The sequence below is a fragment of the Gopherus flavomarginatus genome, chromosome 21 (assembly GCF_025201925.1).
Source record: "Gopherus flavomarginatus isolate rGopFla2 chromosome 21, rGopFla2.mat.asm, whole genome shotgun sequence".
Lineage (NCBI taxonomy): Eukaryota > Metazoa > Chordata > Testudines > Testudinidae > Gopherus > Gopherus flavomarginatus.
This window is the reverse complement of record NC_066637.1, coordinates 5,128,797-5,141,241: the sequence shown is the minus strand read 5'-3', so window position 1 is coordinate 5,141,241 and position 12,445 is coordinate 5,128,797. Positions and strand designations below refer to the sequence as shown.

Here is a 12,445-nt window from a genome sequence, read left to right as displayed (position 1 = left end):
TCCTAAAACAGTTTAATATTTGGGACCTTCCCCCCATAGCTCCAGCCATAAGACTCTTGTGACAGTATAATGCACTGTATGAACACACTGCTAGGTCCATTTGAGACTGGACTCAACTGATCTGCTAGTTCCCCAGTGCTGAAGAGGACAGATGTAAAACCAACTGTTTACCATCAGTTGTGCAGTTAAAGCACAAGGGACAGATTTTATAGGCATTTAAAGCAGAACAGGAAAGGAGGATCTTAAGCTAGCCTACTCCTTTGGAGACAGATACCAACCTAGTCTTCAGAGGGCCAGAAAGGACATGGTTGCATCCATTCCTCTCCACTAGCTAGAAAGAAGAACTCTGAAGAATCAGGCCAATAGACATTGGTCCTTGTGAGGTTGTGGGGACTTCATAAAAATCCCATGACACAGGGAAATGAGTACTAGAGAAGCTGGTAACTACATCCTCATCCTTTCAGTATTTGAAAGTGTCTCAAATATTCACACAATCAGCATATTAAAGTAAAATGGGCAACAGGCAAAATATAATATGATCCATACAGCAAATCTTGAGTAGACTCATCCCCCCCTGCCCTGTGTTGGTACCTTTATCTGCTGTGGCAGATTTCCCAAAGCTGCTAGCTATTAGATTTCCACTTAGCCCCAGTGTCTGGTAGGCCCCACCATACACATCTTTCACCAGCATGTCAACATTTGTATGCTGTCCCTTTGAAGCAAGCTGCAGCAATTCATCAAATTTCTGCAGAAGAAAAGCAAAGTGTTACTCCAGGTTTTCTGGATTGCCAGATAATCTTGTCTGAATCTCAAACTTCTGCAGAACTCTTAGTAAGAGTAGTCATTCAAAAAACCCCAGCTCCCACCAAACAAACAGGCATTCCTTGTATTTAAGATCTCCGGGACTGATTCCCTAGCCTAATCTTAGAGCAGAGCTTCACAATCTCATCTTGTAACCACTTCTCTCCGAATCAGTCCTCAGATGACCTTATGCAAGTAACTGGTTGAAAGATGTCCCCCCTGCACCCTGCCCCGAAGACTGGAAATGAGGAATGTGTGAGTGTCCTCCAAGTTTGTTGCTTGCAACCCTTTAGAGTATTGCTGCTCTCTGGCAGAGAACTCTGTCCTAGACTAGCATGGTGCAAAACAAGACATATGCCACCTTTCATCCAAACAACTCCCATTAATGGCTCAGAATTCAAATAGGGTTGCACAGGCATCTATAAATAGAATGTGTCCCAGTAGCCCTAGATACTTGGGATTCTATAATGTTTCAAGAAGCAGATTAGCAAAAAGCCTTCACCTCACCCTGGTTACAGGGATAACATGTTCCTAAGTAAATTGCAGTGAAGCTCATAAGAGCTACTCTGGATCAACTTCTTAATGCTCAGCCATCTTTTCCATTCCTTCCCTTGTTACTAGGACTGCTGGTGTAGCCTAGCAACCTTTCAGGTATCAGTATGAATAGAATTCCAGCCAGAGCCCGACACACGGGCAGCGCACCTATCCCTTACTCCAGGGGTGGGGTGGCGGAAGAAGAGGCCGAGTGGGCTTAGTTATATGATGAAGTGGGATTATGTCTCGGGTATTTTAGTTCCAAAAGTAAAGCTAAAGGGGAGGCCGTCTGTCCAGCTAGAGAGTTATTAAAGGAAGCACCAAAATAAAATAAACCTAGCAGCAGACTAGTCCTGCCCGTTTTGGCTCCCCCACTGCTTACAGTTCAGCTATAAACCCTGTTAGAAGCCTAGACATGTTGCTCCGACAAGTCCAGTAAAGGAGGACTTGTTGAAAAGTCTCCGACTAATTAATGTATCCAAAAAAACACTGCAAATATGAACTCTTCTCTTTGACCTTCCCCTGACAAGTTCTTGATATGTAACTCTCTCCTGTGTAACTAGCATTTACAGTCACATGAATCTTGGGACATGGAAAAACCACCTGGTTTAAACGGTGTTGAGTTAAACACAGCAGCACCAGACTAGGCTGTGGATTGGCAATTGGCCTTCAGTTCTCTGAACGTACAAACCCCCTGAAATGCAACAGGAACTGAGCTACGCCTCTTGCCTCAGATATACTGCAATACTCAAGCGCTCTCGACTTTACTGCTCTTCAGGACTTTAGACTGAAACTGAACCTGGAGATCAGATCTCAAGGTCTGAGCAGCTCATTCATGTTGGAACACGGGGCATAGAAAATCAACAGGTAACATGGAGCAGACTGTACTCAAACTGTACACAGTGAGGGAAAAGACTATTAAAGAATAAAAGGGAATTATACCACACCCACACCTCGCACAATCCTAGAAACTGGAAAAAAAATCCTCTATCCCAGGCAGTGACAGCCTTTTGCACACTTGACAGGTATTTCTTTATTGCTTTGTCCTCTGTGTTTCTAATGGGGCTCTTTTGGTGTATTGCCTGGATTTATGCACTAGTATCACAGAGGATGTTATCACAGCTCAGGGGCGCAGGTTGGTTGTTTAATAGCAGCAGCAGACACAACAAGGAACAAAAGAGCATTTAATAGAGAATATAAAGATAAACTGCACAGTGCATTAATGGCAATTAAAAAAAATTCTGTGGCGGAATAGTGGTTCTTAATGTGCAAGGTTAGAAATCATCATTCTCCACCAGATTGGCTTTTCCTCTTTTCTAAAGAGGATCAACACAACTGAAGGCCTCTTAGTAGCACCCCTGTATTTCCCCATTCTACTTAAAGTGCAACTGTCAAATACCTTTGTTTTTGTGAGTAAAGCTCCAAGACCCCAGAATGTTCCCCCTCCGATTGAACTCCCTCCAATCCATTCAAATTTGTCCCCTGTTTCCACCTATGAGTCAAACACAAGTTTATCAAACAATCAATCATGGATATAAGTATGTATTAATACACAACACACCTATAAACAGATTAACATATGGACTCCAGGCAAGGGAACAGATGCACACAGTGTGAATAAATGCTGTCAACAGGGCAGCTTAATGATCTAAATACCAGGTGTGAAACATATGGACACCATGGAACTACACGATCCAATCGCAGTAGGATCCATTTAGCCCTTTATCTTTAGATACAGACTTGCTGCATGAAATTCAGTTTATGGTCTTCAGGATGACTCCTTACGAGCCCTGGCCAAAATTCCCTCCCTTTTTTTCTCCCCACATGTTCAGTGTGCCAGCTGTCCACTTGGCTGCCACACTCCAACAGAGGTGGCAGCATTTCAATGGCAAAATTATCTTATGTAAAGAATTTGTAGCATCTTTGTCTTTAGATTGTAAGAACTGGGTATGTCTGCGCTGCAATACAGTACCTGCAGCTGACCCAAGTCAGCTGACTCAGGCTCATGGGACTCGGGTAAGGGGCTACAGAATTACAGTGTAGCTCTTTGGGCTCCAGCCCGATGACATGGGCCAGCCACTAGTATTGTATTGCAGTGCAGACCTACCCACTGTGTCTAACATGTTCGTACAGATCACAGCACAATCTTAATTGAGGCCTTTGGGTACTTCTACCACAATAGTTACAAAAATATAAGAAGTTATCTGTAGGCAGAGATTCCTTGTCTTTGTTACATATCCAAGTTAGACTTTGCAATCCTACATTGCTCCTATAATCTCTCACTCTGTATCTGGCCCACTGGTTACCATATAGCTTTTTATTTAACCCAGGGCGCTTAGAGATTCACTCTACAGAACTACAGATGTGCTTTTACAGAAAGAGTTGCTTTAATGGATTGACCGTGATTTTAACCGCTACAGATGTGCATGGGATGATTACTAGATTTAATTTAGAGGATATTAACTATGACAACACAACCCTTGTCACATGCTGAGAGCTGGAAACTGTTTAGTCACTAACACAATGTACAGTGCTTTTGATCATAACCAATCCTCTAAAACTTCTGAAGCAGGCAAGCATTGCCACCCCGCATACCCACTTTCTATACTGAGAAGTTCAGGCAAAGCAATTAGAAGCAGGTATTCTGATTCTGCTCAGAGCATCCATCTCAAGGCTGAAGGCTTGTCTACACTAGAAATGCTATAGCAGTGCAACTACGCTGCTGCAGTGCTTCAGTCTAAACACTGCCTACACTGACAGGAGGGGGTACTCTCATCAGTAAAGGTAATCCACCTCATCCCAGAGACGTAACAATGAAGATGTGATTTCCCAGCATGGACCAGCCCTAAGTTTTATTCACAAGTGGCTGCCAAAAGTGTTGTATGATTTTTTTTTGGGGGGGGGGGGTGGTATTATGTATGTCATTTGCAGCTATTACACCAGCCTCTTTAACCACAGCCTTATCTAATTAAAAGGGGACAGATGTAGTCCAGGGGAAAAGCAGGTAAAGATTATGTTAAGAAATGGAAGTCAACTTGTGCAGTTTTGGTTTTTTGTTTAAAATTTGGTATCAACCCAGAAAGGAAACAAATGTCAATCTGACAGCCTTACATGTAGATCTCTCTCTCTCTCACACACACACACACACAGTTAATGGAATAGTCTAATGGCTTACTCACCTTCACTATAGAAACCCCAGAGCCAATATTGACTAGCAAATAAGGGAAAATATTTGGATGATTTGTCTGAAATCGGAATTCAGTATCTGAATCTTTCTGGTATGCAAACACCTCATGGGGTATATTTTTTAACACAAAGTTACACCCTTTAATTAGGCAAGTCATTACATCTTCTTTATCCACCCTGAAGAGAAAACACACACACTTAGAATAATCCTAAAGACAATATGCCCTTTAAAAATTACCTTTTTTCACACAAATCCAACAACAAGTAAAAAGCAACACTTGGCAGGAAAACAAAACAATCCCTTTTAATGGCTTTTGATTTTGGACACAGACTAAATAGATTTGTTATGTACAGAAAAATATTGACATGAGAAAATACAATAGTTACAGGCTAAAGATTCCAGAGCTTTGCAATTCCTGTTATTAAGGAACTGATAGCATTTATATAGAGCTTCAAATTTTTATTCCACTGTGATAGGTATTCCAGAGATAGGAATGATAGCTTTGATAGGAACTATCCTCAAAATGAATCCAAAGCACTTTAGAAACTGATAGAGAATCACTTGCCCACCACTGAAATGCAGCCACCTCTGAGATAGTCGAACTGTCTAACATCAGAGTTGTGCTACCCAGTGTTTAAGACACAAAGGTATGATTACCATGTGCAGCTGAAACTGCAGGGAGAGTTTTAGGGAAGCAGAATATACTAACTATGCTGGAGTTTAGCCAGGACCCTGAGATTAAGACCCCTATTGTGTCACACTGTTAGATCTTTAGTGACCTTAGTTACTTGTCAACTGAAAAATAGCATGTATGGCAGCACAGCACACCCTACCAACATGCTGGGGAAATTCAGTACCAATACAGAGGGAGAAGTATCTCCTACTGAATTACAATCACATCATCTAGAACTTACTTGTTCCTTGATCAGAGGGATAGCCATGTTAGTCTGGATCTGTAAAAGCAGCAAAGAGTCTTGTGGCACCTTATAGACTAACAGACGTATTGGAGCATGAGTTTTCGTGGGTGAATACCCACTTCATCGGATGTGTTCACCCACGAAAGCTCATGCTCCAATACGTCTGTTAGTCTATAAGGTGCCACAGGACTCTTTGCTGCTTGTTCCTTGATGTCACCCATTCAAGCCCAGCCTTGCTAAGCTTATAAGGTCCTAGAAGATTACAGTACAACCACATAAGGCTGCAGTCTAACATTTACTAGTGACAGTATTTTATCTTTCAAAAAGAGGAGTTATCCCCTAATGAGTGTCAAGCAGTTTCCACTTACTTCAGTCCAAGCTTCTTCTCAATAAGGTCTTTGAATTTGTAGGCACCACCCCCTGTGGCTTTGAGCACTTTAGTTTCTGTGTTGACAAGATGGTCTTTAATGAAATCTAAGCAGGTTTCAATGTAAGTGTTCTCAAATTTAATGAAGTGCAGTCGAGCTGTGATCTCCTCTTGAACTGTGATTTCATATGGGGATTCATGTTCTATGTCCTAAAAAATTCAGAGTTTAAGTATTTCTTTTTTTTCCCTTTTAAACATTGTTATAGTCCCAGCCTTCACAACCTCCTCAGGTAAGGAGTTCCACAAGTTGACTGTGTGAAGAACTTCCTTTTATTTGTTTTAAACCTGCTATCTATTAATTTCATTTGGTGACCCCTAGTTCTTGTATTATGGGAATAAGTAAATAACTTTTCCTTATCCACTTTCTTAACATCACTCATGATTTTATATACCTCTATCATATCCCCCCTTAGTCTCCTCTTTTCCAAGCTGAAGAGGCCTAGCCTCTTAAATCTTTCCTCGTATGGGACCCTCTCCAAACCCCTAATCATTTTAGTTGCCCTTTTCTGAACCTTTTCTAGTGCTAGAATATTGTTTTGAGATGAGAAGACCACATCTGTACACAGTATTCGAGATGTTGGCGTACCATGGATTTATATAAGGGCAATAATATATTCTCAGTCTTATTCTCTATCCTCTTTTTAATGATTCCTAACATCCTGTTTGCTTTTTTGACCACCTCTGCACACTGCGTGGACATCTTCAGAGAACTATCTACCATGACGCCAAGATCTTTTTCCTGGCTTGTTGCAGCTAAATGAGCCCCCGTCATATTGTATGTATAGTTGGGGTTATTTTTTCCAGTGTGCATTACTTTACATTTATCCACATTAAATTTCATTTGCCATTTTGTTGCCCAATCACTTAGTTTTGTGAGATCTTTCTGAAGTTCTTCACAATCTGCTTTGGTCTTAACTATCTTGAGCAGTTTAGTATCATCTGCAAACTTGGCCACCTCACTGTTTACCCCTTTCTCCAGATCATTTATGAATGAATTGAATAGGACTGGTCCAAGGACTGACCCTTGGGGAACACCACTAGTTACCCCTGTCCATTCTGAGAATTTACCATAATTCCTACCCTTTGTTCCCTGTCTTTTAACCAGTTCTCAGTCCATGAAAGGATCTTCCCTAGAACTTGTGTTTAGGACTGACTCCCTTCCCACACTTCAGCAGTCTTACATTTTGTATATAAGATGGTGACCTTGATGTTGCATACATCAGCTGCATAGAGTCAAGCATTCCTTAATACCCAAGCCCATGAAGAGTACAGTATGTATGAACATTGGCTCAATACATGAGAGCCAACACCAGGGACTTGAAATTTGTGTCAGGAATGTGTCTTTTGTCATCCTTGTGAAAATATGTCCAAATTATCACTCGGGGGGGGGGGATCAAACGAGGCAGAGGTTCTGTGAAAAAAGTAGTCTTTGATTATGTGATCACATACTATCAGATCTGGCATTTCCTAACTTTTGAGTGCTTGACTTAGAAGCCTTAACATCCTTTTAACAAGTTTGTTGTGTTTGCATAATGAGTGTTCTTCATGCAAGCTTGGGACTAGAACTGTAATAAGCTTCCACAATGAAATATGAGAGTCAGCTGGCAAAACTGGGCCAAATGGTTGTTTCACCAGAGATACTGAATTAAACTCTATAGGTGTGAACAAAAACAAGGGTCTCACACACACGTTTAACCTGAAATGCAAATATCTACAAGCAGTTAGGTGCACACTCAAAACTTCCCGCATTACAAGATATAATGCAGGACAACAATAATTGATAATTTAAGCTCTCAAGTAGGACAATTGCCCTGGAATTCCCTTCTTGACCCCCAGCTGCCTGACTTCCACCCATTCTCAAAATCCACTTCAAGATGACAAACTTAGACATGTTAGGCTTGTTTTTCATTTCAGATACTGTACGTACATTACTCACCCAAGTGAGCACACAACCTTACTGTCATTACCTACAATTCTTCCTTGTGCTAAGCCTCCCATTTTGTTTTTAACACCTCTTAATTTAGGGTGCAAACTTGTAAGCCCTTATTACAGTGCTTCAGGTCAATGGGACTCCTCACAGTAGGAACCATGAAGGGTTTGCAGGATTGGACTCTAATACTATGAGCAACTCATGGCAAGAGCTGTGCTCTGAAGTACCATGCACTTCTATAGGGCTATATAATTAATAAATATTCCTGGTGCCATCTGAAAATTGATATTATGGAAAATGCCCTGTGTTTCAAATTTCCATTTTTTTTCTTCTCGTGACTGCACACATTAGCAGTTCTGGTTTGCTATATAATGCAATTCTTACCTTTCCGGAATGATCAAAAGATCTCACTCTTGCTACTTTATGCTGCACAGTTGAATAATAAGCCAACTTGGTTAGCGACCCACCTGTTATCAAAAACAAGACATTATTCATCTCAAATTCAGGGTCAGACAGAAAGAAGTTAGATACTTCTGAGTATTAGTTACCTAGCACAGTTTTAAGAATGGCGTGGCTTCAAGCAAAGCTAATTAGGTGAAGCTCTTTATTCAGTGAACCAAAGAACAGTCATTTGGGGACTGTCTTAGCATAGCTAGACCCAGATGCATTGCTTGAAGGTGCAGGCTCCACAGGAGGCACTCAAACCGAACTGATGCTGGGGTGGCTGAAGATGAACGGAGGTCATGAGTTCACTTCCTAGCTACCTCACAGTATGCATGTAAGCAGACTACTTGCTTGAGTAAGGGCTATTCAGGTGACTAAGGGTTTGCAGGATCGGAATTTTAACCTCCAGCCCCTCCAAGATAGCTAAACTAGGCAGGGAAGGTGCTCAAGGCCATGAGGGGAGAGCATATCAGGGCAGGATTATAACTCAGTCCTGTCTGTGCTCAGACTATGCCTGGGCTTCAAAGCTCTAAGGAGGGGTAGGGATGGGAGGGACAAGTCACACATCCACTGCTTATCTTTGTTAAACTTGTTTAAGAAATGTCTAAAATCCTGCATGTTTTAACAAACTTGATTAATAGGTTTGCCATGTTTGTTGTTCATGAGGCATACTGCTCAAACAACAAAGTTTCACTTGAAACGCTTAAGTAAACATTAAGTAATCTTCAAGGACACACTGCAAAAAGTCTCTGCTTCTATTAAAATAAAGGAAATTAAATGCTGAATAACGACATTGCTGAGGGATTACTTTTGGCTTCAAAACTGATCAACATCCTAAAAGAAACAAGCTGCATGAAGCACCAAAGGCAATGAAAAACAGACCCTTTTCCATGCAGCTGGATATTTTTAGGGGGCCAAAACCTGAAGTCCTTACACAAGCAAAAAACTCACTAATTTTCAGTGAGTCACTAAGAATTTTGCTCAAGTAGAAACTGAATAAAAACTTCAGCTTTTGGCCCAGAGGCTTCCCCCAAGTCTGCCAGGCCGTGGAGGTCACAAACTTCTGGTGACCACAACATCAGTGTACATCCCATTGTTTCCTCCAAAGCATCAGCTTGCATGTGTAAAGATCCTAAATGCCTGATTCTCCTCTCAGCTATACCAGTGCACACCATGTCACTCCACTGAAGTCAATAGAGTTAAACTGATGTAAGAGTAGCGCTAACATATGCAGAGAATCAGTCTCCGAAGCTCAGATTTCTAAAGGTATTCAGGCATTGCTCTGCACAGTATTGCAAAGCTTAAGTCACTTGTGAAAATGAGACTTAGGCCCTGCAACACTGAGTGATTCAACCCCTTAAACATCTGGGTCCGAGTGATTCGCTGACAGACTCATTAGGGATATTAGATGTTGAAAAATTTACACATAATGCACGAGCAGTAAGTGTTCAAGAAACTTGTCTTACCCAAGGATTCCCCACCCAAAGCTTATCTCACTCTAGCCCTTTTCTATGAAACTGCATATTTTAAATAGTGAGTTCTTTTTATATAGCTTATCATGCAGCGCTCATCACTCTGACTTAGTGCATTCCAGTAGTGCAGTAAGCAACACGACTAGCTAATAAATTTAAATCTGCTTTCAGCAAAAATTGCTACCAAACATACACACAACTTTTAGAAGGCTGACGTTCTTTTTTTCTAGCCCAGGATGCACAACTCCTTGACGAATAGTGGCCTGACAATCCAGGATGTCTTATCTACTTAGCCACAGAACAAATACAGCATTGACAGTGACTGTACCAGCTTCCCCTGAGATGCCTTGCCAGGGGAACTATGTATATGTATCCATGCAGCCCTTGGCCTCCGTTCTGAAAGTGCAACACCACAAACTCATTTCACTTAGGCAAAAAACAGTTCTGCTGATGCTAACTATTGGTTTTCCTCGGTCAAGTTTAGATTTGACCCTAGAAGCAGAAAGCTTTTTTCCCCTATGAAATAAAACTCCTTAGCACAGCCAGGCTCTCTACCTGAGGTAATGAAATCAAGCTTTCAAACTGAATGTGCTCATGTTTAAGGTTGTACATCATGAATTATGACTTTCGCTAGACAGAGTATTAGAGGATTAAAAAAACAAAGCTTTTAAACTAACAAGTATCCAAGCCATTTTTGCCAACAGTTTATAGAACTGCATTAAAGGCCAATATAATTACAAAGAGATGTTCTTAGGAAAGTACTTGTTCATCTAACTATTTTATAACTGCCAAAATAATTTGAGACTACTTGTTTTACAATAATAATTTCTTAAGGCTGTTGATTAGAATGTCGTAAGTGCTTGTTGCTTTGCATTACATAGAAATACTTTGACAGGCACATTACAAATATGCCTTCACATGAAACCTGTTTCTCTTGCTTTAGTTGATTACATTTCCAGTATTTAGTGTGGTTGTCATCCAGAACATGGGAAACACTTTACTTCATACCAGTAAAAGTGGAGCTTTCAAAAGGGTTTGCTTCAAACCCATCAGTAAATGTGAAATAAACAATGTGTAGACTTCAGTTCACCTTTAAGGCTTCTTGGTTATCTAACACACATTCTTGCACTGAGCAAAGACAACCTTCTTGCTGTTCTGTTTCTCCAGTCCCATCCCATACAGGGATTACCCACTCTGACAGACCCCACCCAAAACACACACACACAAAAACCCACATCAGAAAGCTACTAGACCTGCCAAAAGGTTACAAATGTATCTAGAATGAGCTACTACTGAAACAGGTAAAGAGCTCACTCTTCCTACCATCATGTAAAAATAAACCCTTACCAACAGTCTTGTTTTAAGCTCTGTAACTGGAATTCATATTTCTGAATTCCTTTTCTCAACAGCCTGATCACCAAGAGGAATTCATATTTCTGAATTCCTTTTCTCAACAGCCTGATCACCAAGAGGATTTTTGGTAAGCTGATTGTCTTCAAAATGGATCAGCATTGCCTTTGCCCCAAGAAACCCAGCATGACCAAGAACACACAGAGAACCAAATCTGAGCACTGACTGGAAATGAGTTTTTAAAACCCTTAAGCCACCACTGTACTAGCACATCCGTTTCCTTCATAATTTTCTTCTAGCTTCTGACTTTTGGACAGTTGTTAATTTACAGGTGTCAATGCCCAAAAGCCTCTGGGCAATTTGAGAGGGAAATAAACCCCTATATTAACCACAAGTAAAAAATATGATTTAAAAGGTATTATGGGCTACACATCGCATAAGTCCCTCCCTCCACCCCCCACACCTACATACAAAGAAACACATCTTGAACCTTGCACTGAAAGATGCCAGGGATATGCTGTAGCCAACACAGGGAAAAGAATTCAGAATCACAGATCCTGAAGGAAGATAGTGCCTCCTCTCCTCCTAGAACAGAGCCTAGGAGGATTCTAGGTCTCATGCTGCTGTTTTGCAAATAACTATACAATTAATTCTCCACCTTATGTCTCCTCACCAAATAGCTGGATCAGTGTCCCCTTATTAAGAGCTGCAATTCTCCTAGAAAACATACAATGCACTCTTATGGTCCACAGCAGTGTTCCGGATGCTGAACTGCCAAATCTCTGACACAGCCTGTGATTTTTTTTCCAAACTCCAAGTGAAAATCTGTATGCACTAAACCATATCATACTGCTTCACCAACTGATTCCTGGACTGCACACATTCCATTGGTAAATTCAGTGTCATGCTTCCGCAAACTAAAATTTGCAGCACTAAACGTTTGTAATCTAGGCAAACGAGGAAAGTGGTTTTTTGGTTTGTTTTGTTTTTTTAAAGAAGTGGTACAGAGGCGACACTGAGTTCCAGATAGATTAAGCAGCATATGATGGTTAATTCCATAAGATCAATGATGACCATCTATGGTAACAAAAGCAGTGAAACTTAATAACCCTCAGACCTTCCCATTCTGATGCATCAGCTGAAACTGTCACTTCCAGTTGATAAGAAAATAATTTTACCCTTCTCCTAATTTTGAACTTCAAAAAAGAAATTCAGAGATCAACACAAGCTTGATGGATCTCTGCTGAGAAGGTACACTTACCTTCTCAACCTCTAAAAATAAGGAAATACAAGAGACAGGGACGCTGTGAAATTAAAGTGGTGTTTGTAAAGCACTTTGAGATCCCTAGATGAAAGGAACTACAGAAGTAGAGAGTTATTTCT

At 40.9% G+C, this 12,445-nt stretch overlaps 1 protein-coding gene across 4 annotated transcripts in view; it reads right to left on the bottom strand.

Annotated features, from left to right (window-relative positions):
- Window positions 1-12,445, bottom strand: part of PANK4 (pantothenate kinase 4 (inactive)) — a 32,172-nt gene that overhangs the window by 17,396 nt on the left and 2,331 nt on the right. For all 4 annotated transcript variants that reach the window (XR_007770802.1, XM_050931714.1, XM_050931715.1 and 1 more), the window contains exons 2-6: window positions 8,181-8,263; window positions 5,808-6,016; window positions 4,515-4,698; window positions 2,735-2,827; window positions 592-745 (exon numbers count right to left, since the gene is read on the bottom strand). Coding sequence is in view for 3 of the 4 variants with exons in the window: in XM_050931714.1 (XP_050787671.1) it covers window positions 592-745; window positions 2,735-2,827; window positions 4,515-4,698; window positions 5,808-6,016; window positions 8,181-8,263 (723 nt within the window). In the remaining variant the exon portion in view is untranslated. The remainder of the gene's footprint in view (window positions 1-591; window positions 746-2,734; window positions 2,828-4,514; window positions 4,699-5,807; window positions 6,017-8,180; window positions 8,264-12,445) is intronic.